This window comes from Amblyraja radiata, chromosome 6 (genome assembly GCF_010909765.2).
Source record: "Amblyraja radiata isolate CabotCenter1 chromosome 6, sAmbRad1.1.pri, whole genome shotgun sequence".
In the NCBI taxonomy this organism is placed as follows: Eukaryota; Metazoa; Chordata; class Chondrichthyes; order Rajiformes; family Rajidae; genus Amblyraja; species Amblyraja radiata.
In genome coordinates, this window is record NC_045961.1 from 23,953,225 (window position 1) to 23,973,299 (window position 20,075).

Below are 20,075 nucleotides of genomic sequence, written 5' to 3' on the forward strand. Positions count from 1 at the left end.
ACATATTCAGCATGTTTTTTCCTCGTCCATCACGGTTCTTTTTGCCTTGAAAGAATGCATTGTAAATCCCTTAAACAATTTTTAACTGCAAGTAAATTTTACTAAATGCCACAGGGAATAGAGTCATTTCTCATTAAAACTGAAAGTTTACAACCAATTTCACAATTTCACAAAGATAAAAAGGACATTGCATTACTGTTTAGGAAAGAAAATGTCCAATGTCAATAGTTTAGCCAAATATACATTTTTCCATTAATTTAAATCTCTTTGTGGTGAGGAATACCAGCAATCGAAGTGGAAGTTTTGAACCAGTTTATTCATATTAAGATCAACAATTCCTAAATCAGATATGGCAAAGGTCCCACGTGGAGTGAGACCCTCTCTTTTGTGTTCCAATAATCTTTCTGCCCCTTACTCTGGCAACTGTTGCTGCAGCACTGCTGCAATATTATTGGTCCCATCAGTAAAATTGAAGTATTTTGTAAGGAGGCTTTCAATCAATAACAATAAGTTGATAAGCAGAAGAATGTATAGTTTAGAGATGCACTGAATTGGGTTAAACTTTGCAAGTATTATTTCAGATGGTATTCTCACAGCAAGTAATAGTGTTGACTCAGCAATCAGATCCAGATTCCTGAAATGACAGTGATGATAATAACACACTGCAACACCTATTTACCATAGTTCCATACATTTTGGTAAGCTTCTGCACGGTATTGATTAAATGTACATATATGTTAGACAAAAAGGATGCAAAAGACTGCCGGAACTATAATCAGCTAGTTTTAATTAAATAATCACAATTTTTTACATTTATTTTTCGATGGAGATGGCAAAAGAAAAAGTAATATTTCAAGTCATCAGCAGTTATTTTTTCAAAAAGTAGTAATTCTTTACACCCAATTCTGCGAAAGTAGAAATTCTCTAATCCTACACCCTGGGGACCCGACAGGTGCCAGACCATAGAAAATCCAAACCACAGAAAATCTGAATAAGAGAAATTGCCCCTGATTATCTTCCTCTGAGCAAGAGATTTGTTATTTTTTTAAGTACAGACAGTCATCACATCACACAAAAACTATGAGAACCATCTGTAACCCAAAGTTTCTTTAAGTTTGAAACGCCGGCAGCTGAGATTGTAAAAGTTGCAATGGTATGTTAGTTAACCATTAATTAGCGGAGAATCTTAGTTCATTTTATATCTTAGCTAGATTTAATAATTAATATGAGTGCTGACGTGGATCTTGGACAAGCAGGAATTAAAGAGAAGCAGGGAGAAGAGCTTATTGGCTGAAACCCGTGGGAAAGGTGAATAAGTCACAGGGGAAAAACTGTTTAAAACTGAGGAATTCGGTTTGTAAATTGGTATATTAGGCAATTTATCAGTCAATATAAGCCAGATTGCTCAAGGGGAGCATCCTTGAGAGAGAGAAGTGCCTTGTGAGTAAAGTGCGAGTCCTTGGCTCGAGAGTCTTCGGTGAGGAGGGTGAGGAGAGGAGGCTACGCAAAAAGCTCGAGAGGATGGGACGCGGTGAACACATGACAGGACAGATGAGACAGTGTGATGCTTGCAGAATGTGGGATCCCAGGGACACGGATGGAGCCTCTGGCTGCTACAACTGTGGCAAGTGCGTCCAGCTTCAGCTCCTGAAGGACCGTGTTAGGGCACTGGAGAAGCAACTGGATGACCTCAGGGCCATCCGGGAAAACGAGAGTTTCCTGGACAGGACCTACAGTGAGGTTGTCACGCCGAGGATACAGGAAGAACGAAGGTGTGTGACTGAGAGAAAGGGTGGTAACCGTGGAGTGCAGGATACCCAGGTGGCTGTGCCTAATGAAAAAAGGTACGCCCTCTTGGGAACTGTCGGGGGAGACGATGTTTCCAGTCCGAGCGGCGGACACGTCAGTGGCTCCAATCTTAGAGATGGGACTAGACCTGTGAGACCAACTTTGGGCAGAGCCATAGTGGTGGGTGACTTCATTGTCCGAGAAGCAGACAGGAGATTCTGTGGTGGCAGACGAGACGCAAGGATGGTCCGTTGCCTCCCTGGTGCCGGGGTTCAGGATGTCACGAGCCGAATTCAGAACATCCTTGAGAGAGAGAGAGTGAACAGCCGGCCGTAGTTGTGCACGTAGGCACAAATGACTTAGGGAAAAAGAGGAAGGAGGTTCTCCAACATGAGTTCAGAGAGTTGGGAAGAAGACTGAAAGGCAGGACTTCTATGGTGGTTATCTCTAGATTGCTTCCAGTACCTCTGGCAGGCAGGTTTGCTAGGGCTACACGTGTGGGTTTAAACTAAATAGTGGGGGGGGAGGGATTGACAAATTGGGAGTATAAAGATGGAGTTGAAGGGGAAGCGAGTACAGGAAAAATTACAAATGATTATAGAATTAATGGGAAGGAAAGTTCGAGAAGGGATAAAAGAGTAAGGTCAGGGCCAATTGCTAGAGGTGCGATGGGGGGGATGTGAATACGGAGGTCAAAGTGTTGTATATGAATGCGCGAAGTATAAGAAATAAAGTGGACGAGCTTGAGGCTGTTAGAAATTGGCAAGTATGATGTTGTGGGAATTACAGAGACATGGCTGCAAGAGGGCCAGGGCTGGGAACTGAATATTCAAGGGTATACCTCCTATTGAAAAGACAGACAGCTGGGCAGAGGGGGTGGGGTAGCTCTGTTGGTGAGGAATAAAATTCAGTCCCTTGCAAGGGGTGACATTGAAACAGGAGATGTGGAGTCTGTATGGATAGAACTAAGGAATTGTAAGGGTAAAAATACCCTAATGGGACTTATCTACAGGCCCCCAAACAGTAGCATGGACATAGGGTGCGTTGAGTCATGAGTTAAAATTGGCATGTAGCAAAGGTAATGCTGTGGTTGTTATGGGAGATTTCAAGATGCAGGTAGACTGGGAAAATCAGGTTGGTACTTGACCCCAAGAAAGGTACTTTGTAGAGTGCCTTTGTGATGGATTATTTGAACAGCTTGTATTGGAGCCTACCAGGGAGAAGGCAATTCTGGATTTAGTGTTATGTAATAAACCGGATTTGATAAAGGAACTTGAGGTTAAGGAGCCATTAGGAGGTAGTGACCATAATATGGTCAGGTTTAATCTACAATTGGAGAGGGAGAAGGGTAGATCGGAGGTGTCAGTGTTGCTGTTGAATAAAGGGGACTTTGGGGCCATGTGGGAGGAGCTGGCTAAAGTTGACTGGAAAGATACCCTTGCAGGGATGACATGGAACAACAATGGCAGGTATTTCTGGGTATAATACTGGGTGCTGGATCAGTTCATTCCAAAGAGGAAGAAAGATTCAAGGGGAGTTAGGGGTGACCGTGGCAGACAAGGGACGTCAGGGACAGTATGAAAATAAAAGGGAAGTACAACGTAGCAAAGATGAAGCAAGATGATTGGGTAATGTTTAAAAAACAACAGAAGATAACTAAAAAGACAATACGGGGAGAAAAGATGAGGTACGAAGGTAAGCTAGCCAAGAATATAAAGGAGGATAGTAAAAGTTTCTTTAGGTATGTGAAGAGAAAAAAATTAGTTAAGACCAAAGTTGGACCCTTGAAGATCGAAAAAGGTGAATTTATTATGGGGAACAAGGAAATGGCAGATGAGTTGAACAGGTACTTTGGATCCGTCTTCACTAAGGAGGACACAAACAATCTTCCTGATATAGTAGTGGCCAGAGGATCTGGGGTGACGGAGGAACTGAAAGAAATCCACATTAGGCAGGAAATGGTGTTGGGTAGACATTTGAGGATGTAACTAGGAAAATGGACAAAGGAGAGTTAGTAGATGTAATGTAACTGGACTTTCAGAAAGCATTTGATAAGGCCCCACATAGGAGATTAGTGGGCAAAATTAGGGCACGTGGCATTGGGGGTAGAGTGCTGACATGGATAGAAAATTGGCTGGCAGACAGGAAACAAAGAGTAGGGATTAACGGGTCCCTTTCAGAATGGCAGGCAGTGACTAGTGGGGTACCGCAAGGCTCGGTGCTGGGACCGCAGCTATTTACAATATACATCAATGATTTGGATGAAGGGATTCAAAGTAACATTAGCAAATTTGCAGATGACACAAAGCTGGGTGGCAGTGTGAACTGTGAGGAGGATGCTATGAGAATGCAGGGTGACTTGGACAGGATGGGGGAGTGGGCAGATGCATGGCAGATGAAGTTTAATATGGATAAATGTGATGTTATCCACTTTGGTATCAAACACAGGAAGGCAGATTACTATCTAAATGGCGTCAAATTGGGAAAAGGGGAAGTACAACGGGATCTGGGGGTCCTTTCAGTCTATGAAAGTAAGCATGCAGGTACAGCAGGCAGTGAAGAAAGCGAATGGCATGTTGACCTTTATAACAAGAGGAGTCGAGTATAAGAGCAAAGAGGTCCTTCTGCAGTTGTACAGAGCCCTAGTGAGACCACACCTGGAGTATTGTGTGCAGTTTTGGTCCCCTAATTTGAGGAAGGACATTCTTGCTATTGAGAGAGTGCAGCGTAGGTTTACAAAGTTAATTCCCGGGATGGCGGGACCATCATATGCTGAGAGAATGGAGCGGCTGGGCTTGTACTCTGGAGTTTAGAAGGATGAGAGGATATCTTATTGAAACATATAAGATTGTTAAGGGTTTGGACACGCTAGAGGCAGGAAACATGTTTCTGGAGGAGTCCAGGGGTCACAGTTTAAGAATAAGGGGTAAGCCATTTAGAACAGAGACGAGGAAACACTTTTTCTCACAGAGAGTGGTGAGTCTGTGGAATTCTCTGCCTCAGAGGGCGGTGGAGGTCGGGTATCTGGATACTTTCAAGAGAGAGCTAGATAGGTCTCTTAAAGATAGCGGACAGGGGATATGGGGAGAAGGCAGGAACGGTGTACTGATTGGGGATGATCAGCAATGATCACATAGAATGGCCGTGCTGGCTCGAAGGGCCGAATGGCCTACTCCTGCACCTATTGTCTAATATAGATCTAAACTACAGATTCAAAACATGGAGTGATAAGAAACTGCAGATGCTGGAATCTTGTGCAAAATAAAGCGCTGGAGGAACTCAGCAGGTCAGGCACCATCTGTGAAGGGAATGGCAGACTATGTTTTAGATTTGGACAACAAGGTTTCAACCTGCTATATTAATCGCTTTGCAGAATTGGGTTTAAAGAAGCACACTGATAAGCTTGGGCCTCCCGTGCAGATTAGTTATATTACTCCTAATTACACAGCCCAAACATACAAGCATATTTACTTAAAACACATCCATTCAGGCTGCATAGTGCACAGCTCTCGGGAACAGTGAATTTATGCCCTTTCCTGCTGCTGGTCAGCTGCTGTTGAGGTGAACAACTACTCTTCACTGCTGCTCTTGCAGCAAAGAATTGCCCATGACTTGGACTGGAGAGCTGCATGTGAGGGCATACGATGTACTGGAAGTAGAGCCGTAGAGCTATGCAGAATGGAAACAGGCTCTTTGGCTCATCTCATCCATGCTGACCAGGTTAATCGAGTCCAATTAGCCTGTACTTGGCCTATATTCCTCCAAATCTTTTATACCCATGTACCTGTCGAAGTGTTTTTTAATTGTCATAATTGTACCCACCTCTATCACTTCCTCTAACAGCTCGTTCCACGCTGTTGCTTGCACCACTCTCTGTGTGAAGATGTTGTCCCTTAGGTCTGTTTTAAATCTTTCTCGTCTTACTTTAAACATATGCCCTCTAGTTTTACGGTCCCTTTCTCTGGTGAATAAGACTGTGGCCGTTCACTTTATCAATGCTCCTCATCATTTAAAAAATACCTGTAAAGTGACTTTGCGGTCCTCTACACTCCATGAAAAAGTCAAGAACCAATGGTTGTTGTTCCGTTATCATTCAGTCGAACGATCGTCTCGCTCCCATACTCTTACTGAGTCATAGGTATAGAGTGAGTAGAGCAGGAGGCTGAGCACACAGCCTTGAGATGTCCCCGTGCTGATGGCTATCGAGGAAGTGTTGCTAACAATTCGTACTGTTTGTGTATGTTGATGAGGAAGTCAAGGATCCAGTTGCAAAGGAATGCGCAGAGACCCAGTTCCCTCAGCATGGTATGTTTGAAGAGATTGATGGTGTAGTATATGAGTAACAGTCTGACATATGTGTTTTTATTGTGATAGTGGTCCAGTGTAGAGTGGAGAGCTGGCAAGATCACATCCTCTGTTGATCTATTGTAGTGTCTGTTGATCTAATTGCAGTGGGTCCAGTTTTTGTCAGGAGAAGTTGATACGTGCCATAACTAATCACATGAAAGTTCGGTAGTCATTGAGGCATGTCACCTTCCTCTTCTTGGGGACCAGTATTACTGATGTATTTGAAAGCAGGTGGGAACCTCAGATCTCAATTGAAGATGTCTGCAAAAACTTCAGCCAGTTGGTCTGTACAGGTTTTAAGAACTCAACCAGGTATACGATACAATAAGACTTTATTCATCTGCCAACTGTCACAATACACAAAAACTTGAAATTAAAAGCACAAAAAAAAGGACCAGCAACTGTTGGCTGACTGCCGTGCGCACAGCGCCTTCACTGGAACGCACAACAAACAAACAAACAAACAAACGCAGGTTTATCCCCTGGGCAGAGGATTCTAAAATTAAAGTGCCCCTCTGCCATACCGGGTCTCCTTTGTTCTCCCACCGTCTCTCACAGTGGTTCCCTCATGCCGGTCCTCCATTGTTCATCATGGCGGTCCCCCCATGCCGGGTCCCCATTGTCTTCCCTGTGCCCCCCCCCCCCACGTTCCATCGCCACCGAGGCTCGCGCTGAGGTACCCGCCACTGCCAAGACTCCTGCTGCCGCCGAGGCTCCCGTTGCTGTCGACGTTCAAGCTGTCACTGAGGCTCCCATTGCTGCCGGCGCTGAGGCTCCTTTGACCCAGGCAGGCCTCTCCGCCCGGCTTCTCCGCAGTCCCCTGGGAAGCCTGTGGGACGTGTCCGGCCTATCGGGGCGCATTCCGGTTGTCGGCGCCGGGGTTGTTCGGATCCCCCGGACGCTCCCGCCATGCTCGTGGCTCCCCGGTACATTCACCGGGGACACATACCATCCAGTCCAGATGCTTTCCGAGGGTCTTCCGACGTTGCCCTAGGTGACTGAAATTGCAATGCTCTCGGGGGCAATGTCGGCCGAAAAAAACATCAAAAATACTAGCTTCTCATAATATAAACCCTTCAGATCAACCAGCACGCTTTTGTGCTCCCTTTGCAGTTTAATTACACCCTGTATATAGCAGGGCAACTAGAACTATACACAGTACTCCAAATGTGGCCTTCCCATCTTCTTGTACAATAGTAACATGGCATCCCAGCTCCTGCAATTAATTGACTAACATTGGCAAGCTTTCCACATCAATCCTGGGCCCACTCATCCCAGATCACCCTGAGCTCCACCCTGCTAGCATCATCCCTCACTGGCAACCTTTCATAACAGGCTTTGGACAATTGCAGCAAAAGCACCAGCATAGGAAGGGAAGGACGGGGGTGGGGAGTACAATACATATCAGGTTTCCTAGCACAACAGAAGTGGTGGTACGGCTTTGTACAGCATTCCCAGCACATTACTCTTTTCTGTAACACATCCCTTTATATACCAAAGACCTCTTATAATACTGATGTTTAAGAAAAAATTGCAGATGCTGGAAAAATCGAAGGTAGACAAAAATGCTGGAGAAGGGTCTCGACCTGAAACGTCACCTATTCTTTCGCTCCATAGATGCTGTCTCACCCGCTGAGTTTCTTCAGCATTTTTTTGTACCTTCTTATAGCACTGAATTCATTTTAGTTCTCATTACCAGGAACATAGCCTGGCCACTGTATCACAATAAAAAGGAATTCAATATTAAATGTCAATAATAACTAAGTTATTGTTGGTGCTGTTATTCCTGGCCCTGACACTCATATGTCTTGAATGTGGCATCTTCTTACCTTTGTCAGTATTTTGGTCCATAATTATGGATTATTTTGGAATAAATATCATATAAATTAGAAATTAAGCTAAATTATGCAAATATTATGGAGGTACAAAATGTAAAAGGTCCCTTAAATATAATGTCAAATTAAATCACTGATAAACTGAGAGATGAACCAAATATGTAACTTGAAATTGGATAGGTTCAGATATAGGCTGATAATAAGGATTCAAAGTATCTTGTTTAAACTGCTTAAACTGATAATGCTCTTGCATTATATTTTATAATACCTATAAGAATAATATTCTATAAGAATGCAGGATAAATGGATAATGTGCAAAGATCATTCTGGACACAGAATATGCTGATTAGTGACCTTAGGTAACTTACAGAAGAAAATCCATGAAATAATAAAAATGCAGATGGCAAAGAATAACATTATTAATAATAAGGTCATTATTATCATTAGCAGTTATAGAAGTGATTTTTTTTTTGCATTTCCCCAAAGTTTTTTTAAATAACTAAAAGCATCACTTTCTGCCGACCATTGATAATAATCAGAAAAAGTGATATAACATAGAACATGTGTACGGGTGGTCGATGGTCAGCATGGGCTCAGAGGGCTATATCTGTAATCTAAACTAAACATTCAGTTAACTAGAAAAAATAAAATTTAAAAGCTCTCCTTAATTATATCTCACTTTAGGACACTTCAACATTTTCCTTTGTGTACCAGAATAAAGCATTCACTTGATCATACTTTAATTTGCTTTTGTGAATGTAAAAGATATGCTGGAGTGAAGAAAGTTATGCAGACAATAAAATAAAAAATTGGGCATTTTCAATTGTTGATTTGGACATATAAGAAAGAAATTACCTAATTCCAGCAAATAATCAAAAGTTAGCTCAAAGCAAAGAAAGAAGTACATATTTTTTAATTTACCTTGGTTCCATGTCTTCAAAACAGCATAATGTGAATTTGGACTAGTACTCTGCCGGGTATCTGTAAAAGCCACAACATAAGAAAGTAAATTGAGATAGGATTTAATAACTCAACATGTGTCCTTGTGCCACCAAAATGTGGAAACACATGAATTTTTTTGGATTTCTCTCTGGTACTTACAAATTGCTTGTAAATATATTTAATATCTTACTCATTGGGTAACTTCCTGCATTTTGAGAGTTATAGTAAAGCAACAGTGCTACACATACTTCAAAGCATGAAGCCTTTCACAATGAGCACATTAAGTTTACCTCGCAGCATTGATTTGCAAACAAGTACTGACAACAGCCTAGTAAAATTACCATCTTCCTGACATGAGTGATCAGACGTAATAATTATGGAAGCTGCTGGCATTACAAGGTTTTGTGCCTTACAGCACTGTGCCTCTCTATTTTAATCTATTTTCAAGGAAAGTTGGTGTCTAAGCTCCTTTGGAAATAAGATTTAAAAAGATACAGCTCTTACCTTTAGGCCTTGGTATCCGCTTCCTTCGGTCTCTGAAAGCAGCACCCGACTGTAGCGCCTCCAGCAGGCTATCCATCACTCCTGTCTCATCGCCCTCTGTGGGAAAGGATTCAAGGGGTATATCAGTCCAGAGGGTTACCATAGCAATGTCAAAGGCAACAAGGTAAGACCATGGTGTCATTACTAAACCACCAATATCAGAACTAGGCAAGCCTTTACCTTGATCATAAATCAGCTATCTTTTTTACAAATATCAGGCATGTTATAGGTTTTCTCATAACCAATAAATAATGAACAAAATTGGACTGATTCAGCTGTAATTATTGCATTCAGTTGGGCAGATCAACGGCTACATTGAACAAATTTTGTCACAGAATGAGATGCATAACAACTAGCAGTGGCTGCTACTTTTTGCATATTAAAGAGGTCTGCAGCTACTAGAATGAGGTGTTGATTGAAAAATTGTCATGGAAAATGAAAGGACTGATTCTCACGATCAGAAATAAAGGTCAATGCAATCTACTATTTATGTCATATTCTTGTCCTGCTCTCTCTCCACTTCACCGAGCTCATGGAGATGATGAGGCTGGCATTAATACAATCAATCATTCTTTAATATATCTCAAAAGCTAATACTTCCAGTATTGGCATTCTGTTTTACAGACAGACAACCTTTTACCAGGGAACAAATGCTTTATCTAAAAGAATCACCTGTGAAAGGTTGAGAACATTGTTGACCTTTATTAACTGTACTTCATTTTAAATAGAATCACTGACTCATGAATTCATCCGTCATTTCAAGCAGACAAATTATCTAAATATTCTTTGAATTTCACGTTAGCCAATCCTACCTGAATAAACTGTCCAAAGCCATTTGAAAATAAAATGAGATGCAGACATTTCCTTTATAAAGCATAACATGATACCATACATTGCCCTGGTCCATGATCACCATAAAAAGAACAGAACAGGAACTTAGTATTGATATAATGAGCAAGGTTTTCTAGCCCAAGGAAGAGACAGGACTCCAAAAATAACGATTGGAATATACATATGGGATTAAAGTGATCCCATATCAGGGCCGGATTTACGTATAGCTAGACAACCTTAAGCTTAGGGCCTTGAGATCTAGGGGGGCCTACTCACCATATAACCATATAACAATTTACAGCACGGAAACAGGCCATCTCGACCCTTCTAGTCTGTGCCGAACACGTATTCTCCCCTAGTCCCATATACCTGCGCTCAGACCATAACCCTCCATTCCTTTCCCGTCCATATAACTATCCAATTTATTTTTAAATGATAAAAACGAACCTGCCTCCACCACCTTCACTGGAAGCTCATTCCACACAGCCACCACTCTCCGAGTAAAGAAGTTCCCCCTCATGTTACCCCTAAACTTCTGTCCCTTAATTCTAAAGTCATGTCCCCTTGTTTGAATCTTCCCTACTCTCAGTGGGAAAAGCTTATCCACATCAACCTTGTCTATCCCTCTCATCATTTTAAAGACCTCTATCAAGTCCCCCTTAACCTTCTGCGCTCCAAAGAATAAAGCCCTAACTTGTTCAACCTTTCTCTGTAACTTAGTTGCTGAAACCCAGGCAACATTCTAGTAAATCTCCTCTGTACTCTCTCTATTTTGTTGACTTCCTTCCTATAATTAGGCGACCAAAATTGTACACCATACTCCAGAATTGGCCTCACCAATGTCTTGTACAATTTTAACATTACATCCCAACTTTTATACTCAATGCTCTGATTTATAAAGGCCAGCGCACCAAAAGCTTTCTTTACCACCCTATCTACATGAGATTCCACTTTTAGGGAACTGTGTACAGTTATTCCCAGATCCCTCTGTTCACCTGCATTCTTCAATTCCCTACCATTTACCATGTACGTCCTATTTTGATTTGTCCTGCCAAGATGTAGCACCTCACACTTATCAGCATTAAACTCCATCTGCCATCTTTCAGCCCACTCTTCCAACTGGCATAAATCTCTCTGTAGACTTTGAAAATCTACATCATTATCCACAACCCCACCTATCTTAGTATCATCTGCATACTTACTAATCCAATTTACCACACCATCATCCAGATCATTGATGTACATGACAAACAACAGTGGACCCAACACAGATCCCTGTGGCACCCCACTAGTCACTGGCCTCCAACCTGACAAACAACCATCCACCATTACTCTCTGGCATCTCCCATTCAGCCACTGTTGAATCCATCTTGCTACTCCACCATTAATACCCAACAATTGAACCTTCTTAACCAACCTTCCGTGAGGAACCTTGTCAAAGGCCTTACTGAAGTCCATATATACAACAACCACTGCTTTACCCTCATCAATTTCCCGAGTAACCGCTTCAAAAAATTCAAGATGATTAGTCAAACATGACCTTCCAGGCACAAATCCATGTTGACTGTTCCTAATCAGACCCTGTTTATCCAGATGCTTATATATATTATCTCTAAGTATCCTTTCCATTAATGTGCCCACCACTGACATCAAACTAACAGGTCTATAATTGCTAGGTTTACTCTTAGACCCCTTTTTAAACAATGGAACAACATGCGCAGTACGCCAATCCTCCGGCACTATTCCCGTTTCTAATGACACCTCGCTGCCTCATCGACCATCCGCCCACCGGGACCTCCTACACTTTGCCCTCGCCACTGCACCGCCCTCCAGCAGCCTTCGCCTTACCTGCAGCCTGTACTCAGCACCAGGCCTGAAGTTTCCCTGGGTTTGACTGCGCTGGGTCTTAGTGCCAACCCCCTCCCCAAACCTGGTAATCTCAGTGGCTGTTCCACTGGGTCTTCCCCATTACCCTCAAACCATGTAACCCCAGCTCTTCCCCACCCACACTACAGTCCTCATACCCCCTACCCCCTGACCACCAACCACCCCTCCACCAGACATCGCCTTGGCCTCAGTCCACTCACCTGCCTTCCTCCGGCCCCAACCCCCATCCCTGCTGTGTGTTCACCATCCCCTCTGACCTCCCCCTCTCAGATACCGAATGGTCGGTCCTCACCTTTGTCTCCCTCCGTCCTCACCTCAATGAGTTCCGCGCTGCCGCGATTTGGAGCTCTTCTTCCGTCGCCTCTGCCTCACAGCGTTCTTCCATGGGAAGGAGTCCTCGCCCCCATTGATGATCCCTTTTCCCGTCTCCAATGGACCCCCTCCTCTTGGACCCCCCCTCCTGGCCATTGGTACAATGAAATTTGGGGGTCACCATCCGACGTCGGAACGGGAGAACATTCTCAGCGGCTTGGACTTCCGAATCGGCCACTTCCCACCAGAGACCGGCTCCCGAAGTCCACAGGCTGAGCTGGGTGGAGATTCATGCTGGCGGCCCTCGGCAAAGGGATCCCAGGGCTCCACGATATTAAAATCAGCGCGGCCCGAGGCTGGGAACTCCGCAAACCACAGATCCATGATGTTGAAGCAGCAGGCCCAACACTCCGGAGCTTCAAACGGCGATCCACGTAAGGCATCGCCCGCACCGTGGTGAATCCAATATGTATTTTAAAACCAACTGTTTAATGACTGCAGTAGGATCTAAAAGTGTCACACTGTCACTGTCGGTTAGTCATGGGCCTCTAGTCGTGGCGGTGGGGGATTGGGAGGGGCCCTCACAAGTGAAATAGCTTAGGGCCTCTCTTCATCTAAATCCGGCCCTGTCCCATATGTTTATGTAATCCCATAGGAACAAAAAGCAGAATGCCAGAGTCCTGATGCAGGGACTCAACCAGAAATGTCAACAATACTTTTGACTCCATAGTTGCTGCCTGACATGCAGGGTCCGTCCAGCATTTTGATCTTTGCTCTATATTACAGCAGCTGCAGTCTCATGCATCTCTGTTGGGAATAGGCTTTGAAATAATAACATTGCTGTATATTAATTGCATTACAATGTCTTGTACAGATCAGAACAGGAACTTGGTATACAGTTCCACCACCAAGCGTCTACCATCACATACACTTTACAATGTTGTTTTTGTAAATGAACAGGTGTAGTAGTTCAGTTCATTGGAATGTCTGAAGATGCTCCACCAGATCTGCTATGTGCATCATGCAGCAAATCGTATTTTTGTCTCTCATTAAAGTTATTTGCATAGCATGCCTTCCAGATGATTAACCATAGGTACATGTAAAAAGCTAGAATGGAGGAATGCCAGAGATTGATGAATTTAAGGCTGGAGGAAGTTACAGACAGACTTAGGGGGATTTAACAAAGTGAGAATTTTAAAATATGTTATTGAATGATTTGAACTCAAAGGATTTTGATTAGGTTATACAAATTTAAGGCCATAATGTTTTCTTCTGAGGATTTCAAAATGCTGTTGTTCTGTTCATGTTTAAAAGTGGAATTAACTGAGAATCTGGGTTGTTGAGCAAGAAAAAAAAAATCATGAATAATCCTTCATTTAAAAGAACATAAAAGATAATAAGGGCTTCCTTGTTGTTTCTCATTATAAATCACTATTTTGAGAGACAGAAGACAAAAGTAGGTAGAGCAAGGGCCAGTGAATAGTCTATACTCGCTAACTGATTTATTTGCATGGCAAACTCATTTAATTACATTTAATCACTGAAATAACTTTAAAGTGAGTTTATGGAAATGAAATCATCCAAATTAAATGTCTTAGAAATTAGCATTTTCACAAACGGGGTAAAGTATTGGATTCTATGTTAATGATTGAGAAAACAACTGGAAGTAGGTGGTATGGAATCTGCAATTTAAATGCAAAAAGAAAACAAAAGCTTGTCTGCAACTAATTAGATTAAATTAAACATGAACAAGTTTGCACTTTGTGTCTTGATTGAACTTGGTAATTAGCAGATGGCCCCCAAGCACCACACATGGGTGCTCTGCTGCAAAGTGCATTGCTACTTTTGATGTTACAATTAGCAAACAAAACTGGATCAACTGTGAAGGGATGAGATTCTGAAACAATTGAAGATTGTTCTGAAATAATACTACGGGCAGATTATTTGTAGAAGTCTGGATTCATCTCAAATAAGTGACTCGACTCAGCTGCACAAAAACTAGAAACTGATTTTCTTGAACTATTACTGTGAATAGTATGCAGTACCTACATACATTTTAATTTTGAGGGGTTTTGAGCAATAACCAAATGCCATGAATTTGAAACAATAGTTAACTAAAGTCCCATCATCCCTCAATGACATTCCGTCCAAAGAAAATTGGAAATTAAAGTAGAATTCATATAAAAAATCTAAACTGCTGAGTATTTCTGGCATTCTGTCTTTTTATTTCAGACCTCCAGCAATTATAATATTTTGCCTCTATTTATTTTCTGCAAATTCTGTCATAACATTTTGGAAATATTACATGGTAACAAATAAAATTGAAGAAAGGATTAGAACATTAAGCATTCAGAAAATGAAGTGGAAAAAAATCCAGTGTTCCTCACCTCACATTCTATTCAGGACTCTTGATTTGAATTTTCCAACTTGACTACATTTTTATTGTTATTGTTACATTTTTAAAAAGTATAAATGTACTTAACAGTAAAGTTGTTTCATAGTGTAATTTTCAAACAAAAAACAAAGCCTACAATGTAGGAAATGTTATTCTGCATCATCCTAGACAATTATTGCTGAACTTGCTCTCCATGCTCCCCACACTAATCTTTTCTGGAGGGCCAAATGAACAACCTTTCCATTCCACAAGTGGAATAGATACAGTGAATGCACAAGGTAGGGAAATAAAGAACCAGAGGACGTTGGTTTAAAGTGAGAGAGGCAAGATTTAATAGGAACCCGAGGTGAAACTTTTTCACTCAGAGGGTGGTCATGACATATATGGAATGATTTGCCAGAGGTGTTAGTTGAGGCAGGTACAACAGCATTTAAAAGACACTAGGATAGATAAATGGATAGGGAAGGTTAAGCGAGATATGGGCCAAATGCGGGTAAGTTGAACTCGTTTGATTTGGCACAAAAAGATACAAAGTGCTGGAGTAACTTAGCAGGTAGGTAGTATCTCTGGAGAACATGGATAGGTGACATTTTGGGTTGAGACACTTCATCAGATCAGGCAGATTGGTCAGCATGGTCAAATTGGGCTGAAGAGCCTGTTCCCATTCTGTATAACTCTATATGAAATTACCACACCTCAGACTTTCAATCCGAAGACTCATTCCAGAATGCTTGACAGTCAATTAAAAGCCTGCCATAGTCAAAGGCCTTTGAATTGGCATCACATGCATCTTTTCACTGTGGTTTGCCAATCACTTTCAAATGAATTATACTGTAGCTTTTATGCCAACAATCCCTGGCATAGTGCTAGGGGGCAGATGCACTTTGCATTGGCTCCTCCGGCAGTCCATCTGTCATTTTGAAGAAGGGTCCCAACCCGAAACATCACCTACCCATTTTCTCCACAAATGCTGCCTGACCCGCTGAGTTACTCCAGCATTTTATGTCTCTCCATGGTATGGACAAGCATCTGCAGTTCCTTGTTATTACATCTGTCATCTTGCTCAGCTCAGCAGCTATATGGTATCTAATGTCTGGCTGACTTCCAATTTACATATTTTGGTGTGTAGGTGCAGATAACTATGAAGAGCTGAATAGTGAGTGGCAGAATGTATGACAATTCTCGTCACAACTGATTTAGTCCATGAGTGAAATATTTTAGAAATACACAAACTCTCATTTTATATAACATTTGACCAATACAGGGTAAATAAAACCAACTTTAAAAGCCTTAAGGGGCTGTCCCACTTGGGCGACCTAATTGGCGAGTTTAGAAGAGTTTGAAAAAATGACATGTTGAAGACCTCCTTCGACTATGTAGAAGACCTCCTTCGACTATGTTGAAGACCAGCTACGACTAGCTACGACTAACTTCGGGAAAATTGGACACCATCTCCTTCGACCTCCCTTCGACTATGATGAAGACTATCTACGACTACCTTCGACTACCCTCGATTAACATGCCGACCAACCACGACCTATTACGACTAAACGTACGAGTAAAAAAGTATCGATTTTTTCTATGGTGACCTTTTTTTACTCGCGGGCATTTTTTAACATATTGAAAAAAACGCCGCGACCTAGCTGAGGCCTCGAGTACGCGGAGACCACTCTCGAGCATGAAGGAGAGTTACGAAGACCTTCTACGACCTTGTGTCGACCAGGCTGCGAGTACGAGTCGAGGGCAAACTCAACAGAACTCGCAGGTTAGGTCACCCAAGTGGGACAGGCCCTTTAGTGTTCTCATTTCATCTCCACAACTCAGCTTTGTATCCATCTTAATCTGGAATAATGGAAAACTGAGTTTAATCGCTCTATCCCAGAATGTGTTGTTCAAGGCACAAATCTACCAACATTTGCTCCAATTTGGCTTCTACATAGCAATAATTATTGCAATTCATGGGAGTTAGCCACATAATACTTTGGGCCATCCTCAGTTTGCAAAAGGCACTATGCAGATACATCTCTATTTATAAAGTGATCAATTTATTCATTGGCAAAAAGATTAGGTGATATTAAATCAGCCAATTTCACAGCAGCACTTGAGGAACAATGTTTAACGTAATGTCTTGTTTTACAAACCCCCTCAGGTGAGTGAGGCAGATTAAATGATAATCCCTTGCACAAAAAGTTACAATTTTGCAGAATGAATATAGAGTCACCCCTTATGGTCTACAACACTCCCCAGAGCCCTGCCTGTGTAGGTCCTGCCCTGGTTTGACTTCCCAAAATTCAACACCTCACACTTCTCTGTATCTTTGCTATTGAAAATACCATCCACTTTAGTGTCATCTGCAAACTTAATAACCATGCCTTGTACATTCTCATCCAAATCATTAATATAGATGACATACAGCAATGGACCCAGCACTGAACCCTGAGGCACACCACTAGTTACAGGCCTCCAGTCTGTAAAAAACAACCTCTACCATCACCCTCTACTTCCTTCCATGAAGCCAATGTTTTATCCAGTCAACTAGCTCTCCAATCTAACCTACCAGAGCAGCCTACCATGCAGAACTTTGCCAAAAGCATTGCTGAAATCCATATATACGTCTACAGCTCTACCTTCATCAATCCTTTTGGTCACACCTTATCCAAGTCATGCAATAGGTAAAGTACTGCTCAATGCATCTTATGAAGAAGTGGTAAGCATTAATATAAATGCATTAGTATTATTGCTTATTCACCTTCATGGATATTCCACAGTTAGCTACGTCATTGGATAACTTGGATAACTAGTAGAAATGGAATTTATTTTGAATGTTAGTTATTCTAAACCAGGACTCATTCAAGTAAGAAGGTTGACAAACAAATTCTAAATCAAGGGATCTAATCAGGTTGACAATTCAGCATTATTTAAAGGAATGCTGCACAGTCTGTGATGCGATCATTTGGCCAAGTCTGTAACAATATCTGCCGCATTTTCATCATTAAACAATAACTAGACTTCTAAAATAGTTCATCAGCAATAAAATATTCTGCATCCCCTTAAGACTGAAAGGAGTTAAGACTTTCTTTCTTTGAATATAGAGCAACTGGTCATTCAGCTTTGCTGTCTTTTATTTTATCTGGTTGCTTTTCTATGTCACATATCTCATACATATTAATTTATTCAATTTCTTTCACAGATTCCAAAACTATTATGAGGTTGAATAATGTGTATCAGATTCAAGGTACACAAAAAAGCTGGAGAAACTCAACGGGTGCAGCAGCATCTATGGAGCGAAGGAAATAGGCAACGTTTCGGGCCAAAACCCTTCTTCAGACTGATGGGGGCAACGTTTCGGGCCAAAACGCCACCCACTCCTTTTCTCCAGAGATGCTGCCTGTCCTGCTGAGTTATTCCAGCATTTTGTTTCTATCTTTGGTTTAAACTAGCATCTGCAGTTCCTTCCAACACATTATTAAGACAATGTGGATAAAAGCAACGAGCATTCTGACCTGATAGAAAGTGAAGCAGCTGAAGATGGAAGTGCTCTTGTACAAGATGGTAAAATAACACATTATGTGATTGCATTAAAGGAATAATGAATCCGACAAACTGGACAACAGGATTCAGTGGATTGGTTGGGAAGTATGAGGACTCCACAAAATGGGATTTGCAGCCTAAGAACAGGGATCTGCAAGTTTCCCAGGGCATCGGAGGGTTTGAAGCCAATACGTTGTTGAAAAATATCCAGTTATTAAGAGGTGCAGGGAGCAGAGCAGGATTCAGCTGTGAATGCACAGTACAATGACACAAACAAATGAAGGCAGGCTTCAGTCATATCATACAAGCACCTGTGAATACATTTAAGAATAGCTCAAATTTCTAAGACACTTGGGATGTTTTATGTTCAAGTTTATGTACCTCATAAAAAGTTGTAAAAAGGTGTGTTGCACTAAATTTTTGGATATTAATACAGCTTGGAAAGAATTATTACAAGCATTTGACAGGTTTGAATTTGGAGTTTGCATTTTCTCCCTGGGAGGATTAGGAATTTTACCTAAGAACATGCTGACCACTGCAAGTTGTTCTTGGTGTAGCGGGTGGCACTGAATAGAATAGGTGAGAGGGAAAATAAGCAGGAGAATGAGACCAAATTGCTGAGAGCTAGCATGGACTTGATTGGTCGCATAGCATATTTTTATGTCAATAGGGAATGTGAGATTTGGATAACTTAGTAAACATCACAATGCAAATTCCATGTTTTAAAGTCATGCAATTATAAACCTCTGAAATTACGTGCAATTAGATAATTCCAAATTACTAATTGCAAATTCTGTTATTGGAAAGTATGCCACTCAGGAGTTACTTCAACAATTGATTTACCAATTATGCTACAATATATTTGCTTCATGTTATCAGCATCATAAGGTTTTTGCACTCTGATAAAAATCAAACCAATCGATTAGCATTCTCCTCAGAGATCTTCAATGGCGCAGGTGAATTAAAATGTCACATACTAATATTGTGAAAAAAATCTAAATTGCATTGACCTAAAGATCTTTCATAAGCCTTGTTTTTAGTGTCGGAGCTGATCTTTCATTACACCACAGGGCCACGTGGAAAGGTTTGGAGATGAGAGAATCTCCTGAGGTATGCTAATATTATTGTTTTCAATTAACATAGTTTTTTGTACTCCACCCTCATTCACTGTAGATGTAGTTCTTCACAGATTTTGCTTAATTCCAATTTGGGCCTTCAAATGACAATGGTCTTGATAAAAGCTTCTGATCGGTCACATTGATACATTCTCCCTGCAGATTCTACCAGACCTATTCAGTGTTTCCAGCATGTTCTGATTGCTTTTTAAATTTCTCACTTCTGCAGTTTGCTTTGAATCATTTTCTTCATACACAAACTTCTCACCAGCAGTTAATTTTCTCACTGCCCAAATCAATTAAAATTCAGGATGATCTCCATCATCCAGCATTGAAAACGGGTCAGTAAGTGAGATTATTAAAATAGGTGACATAATTTGTTTTTACAGTTAACAGGTTGTGTTGAAAGATATGTAGCCAGTAGATATTGTGATAACAAATATTCAATAAGTTAAAACGCCTCAGCACTGCTAATGGTGTGTGTTAATTATTTCTTTGTAAGTCATAAATATTTAATTAATTTGACAAAGCATGGTCATAGCAGACTTA

General features: G+C 41.5%; 1 protein-coding gene across 2 annotated transcripts in view; it reads right to left on the reverse strand.

The window, feature by feature from the left end:
• Positions 1–20,075, reverse strand: part of diaph3 (diaphanous related formin 3) — a 474,403-nt gene that overhangs the window by 84,280 nt on the left and 370,048 nt on the right. For both annotated transcript variants that reach the window (XM_033022314.1, XM_033022313.1), the window contains 2 exons: positions 9,417–9,512; positions 8,892–8,951 (listed from right to left, as the gene is read on the reverse strand). In XM_033022314.1, the coding sequence (XP_032878205.1) occupies positions 8,892–8,951; positions 9,417–9,512 (156 nt within the window). The remainder of the gene's footprint in view (positions 1–8,891; positions 8,952–9,416; positions 9,513–20,075) is intronic.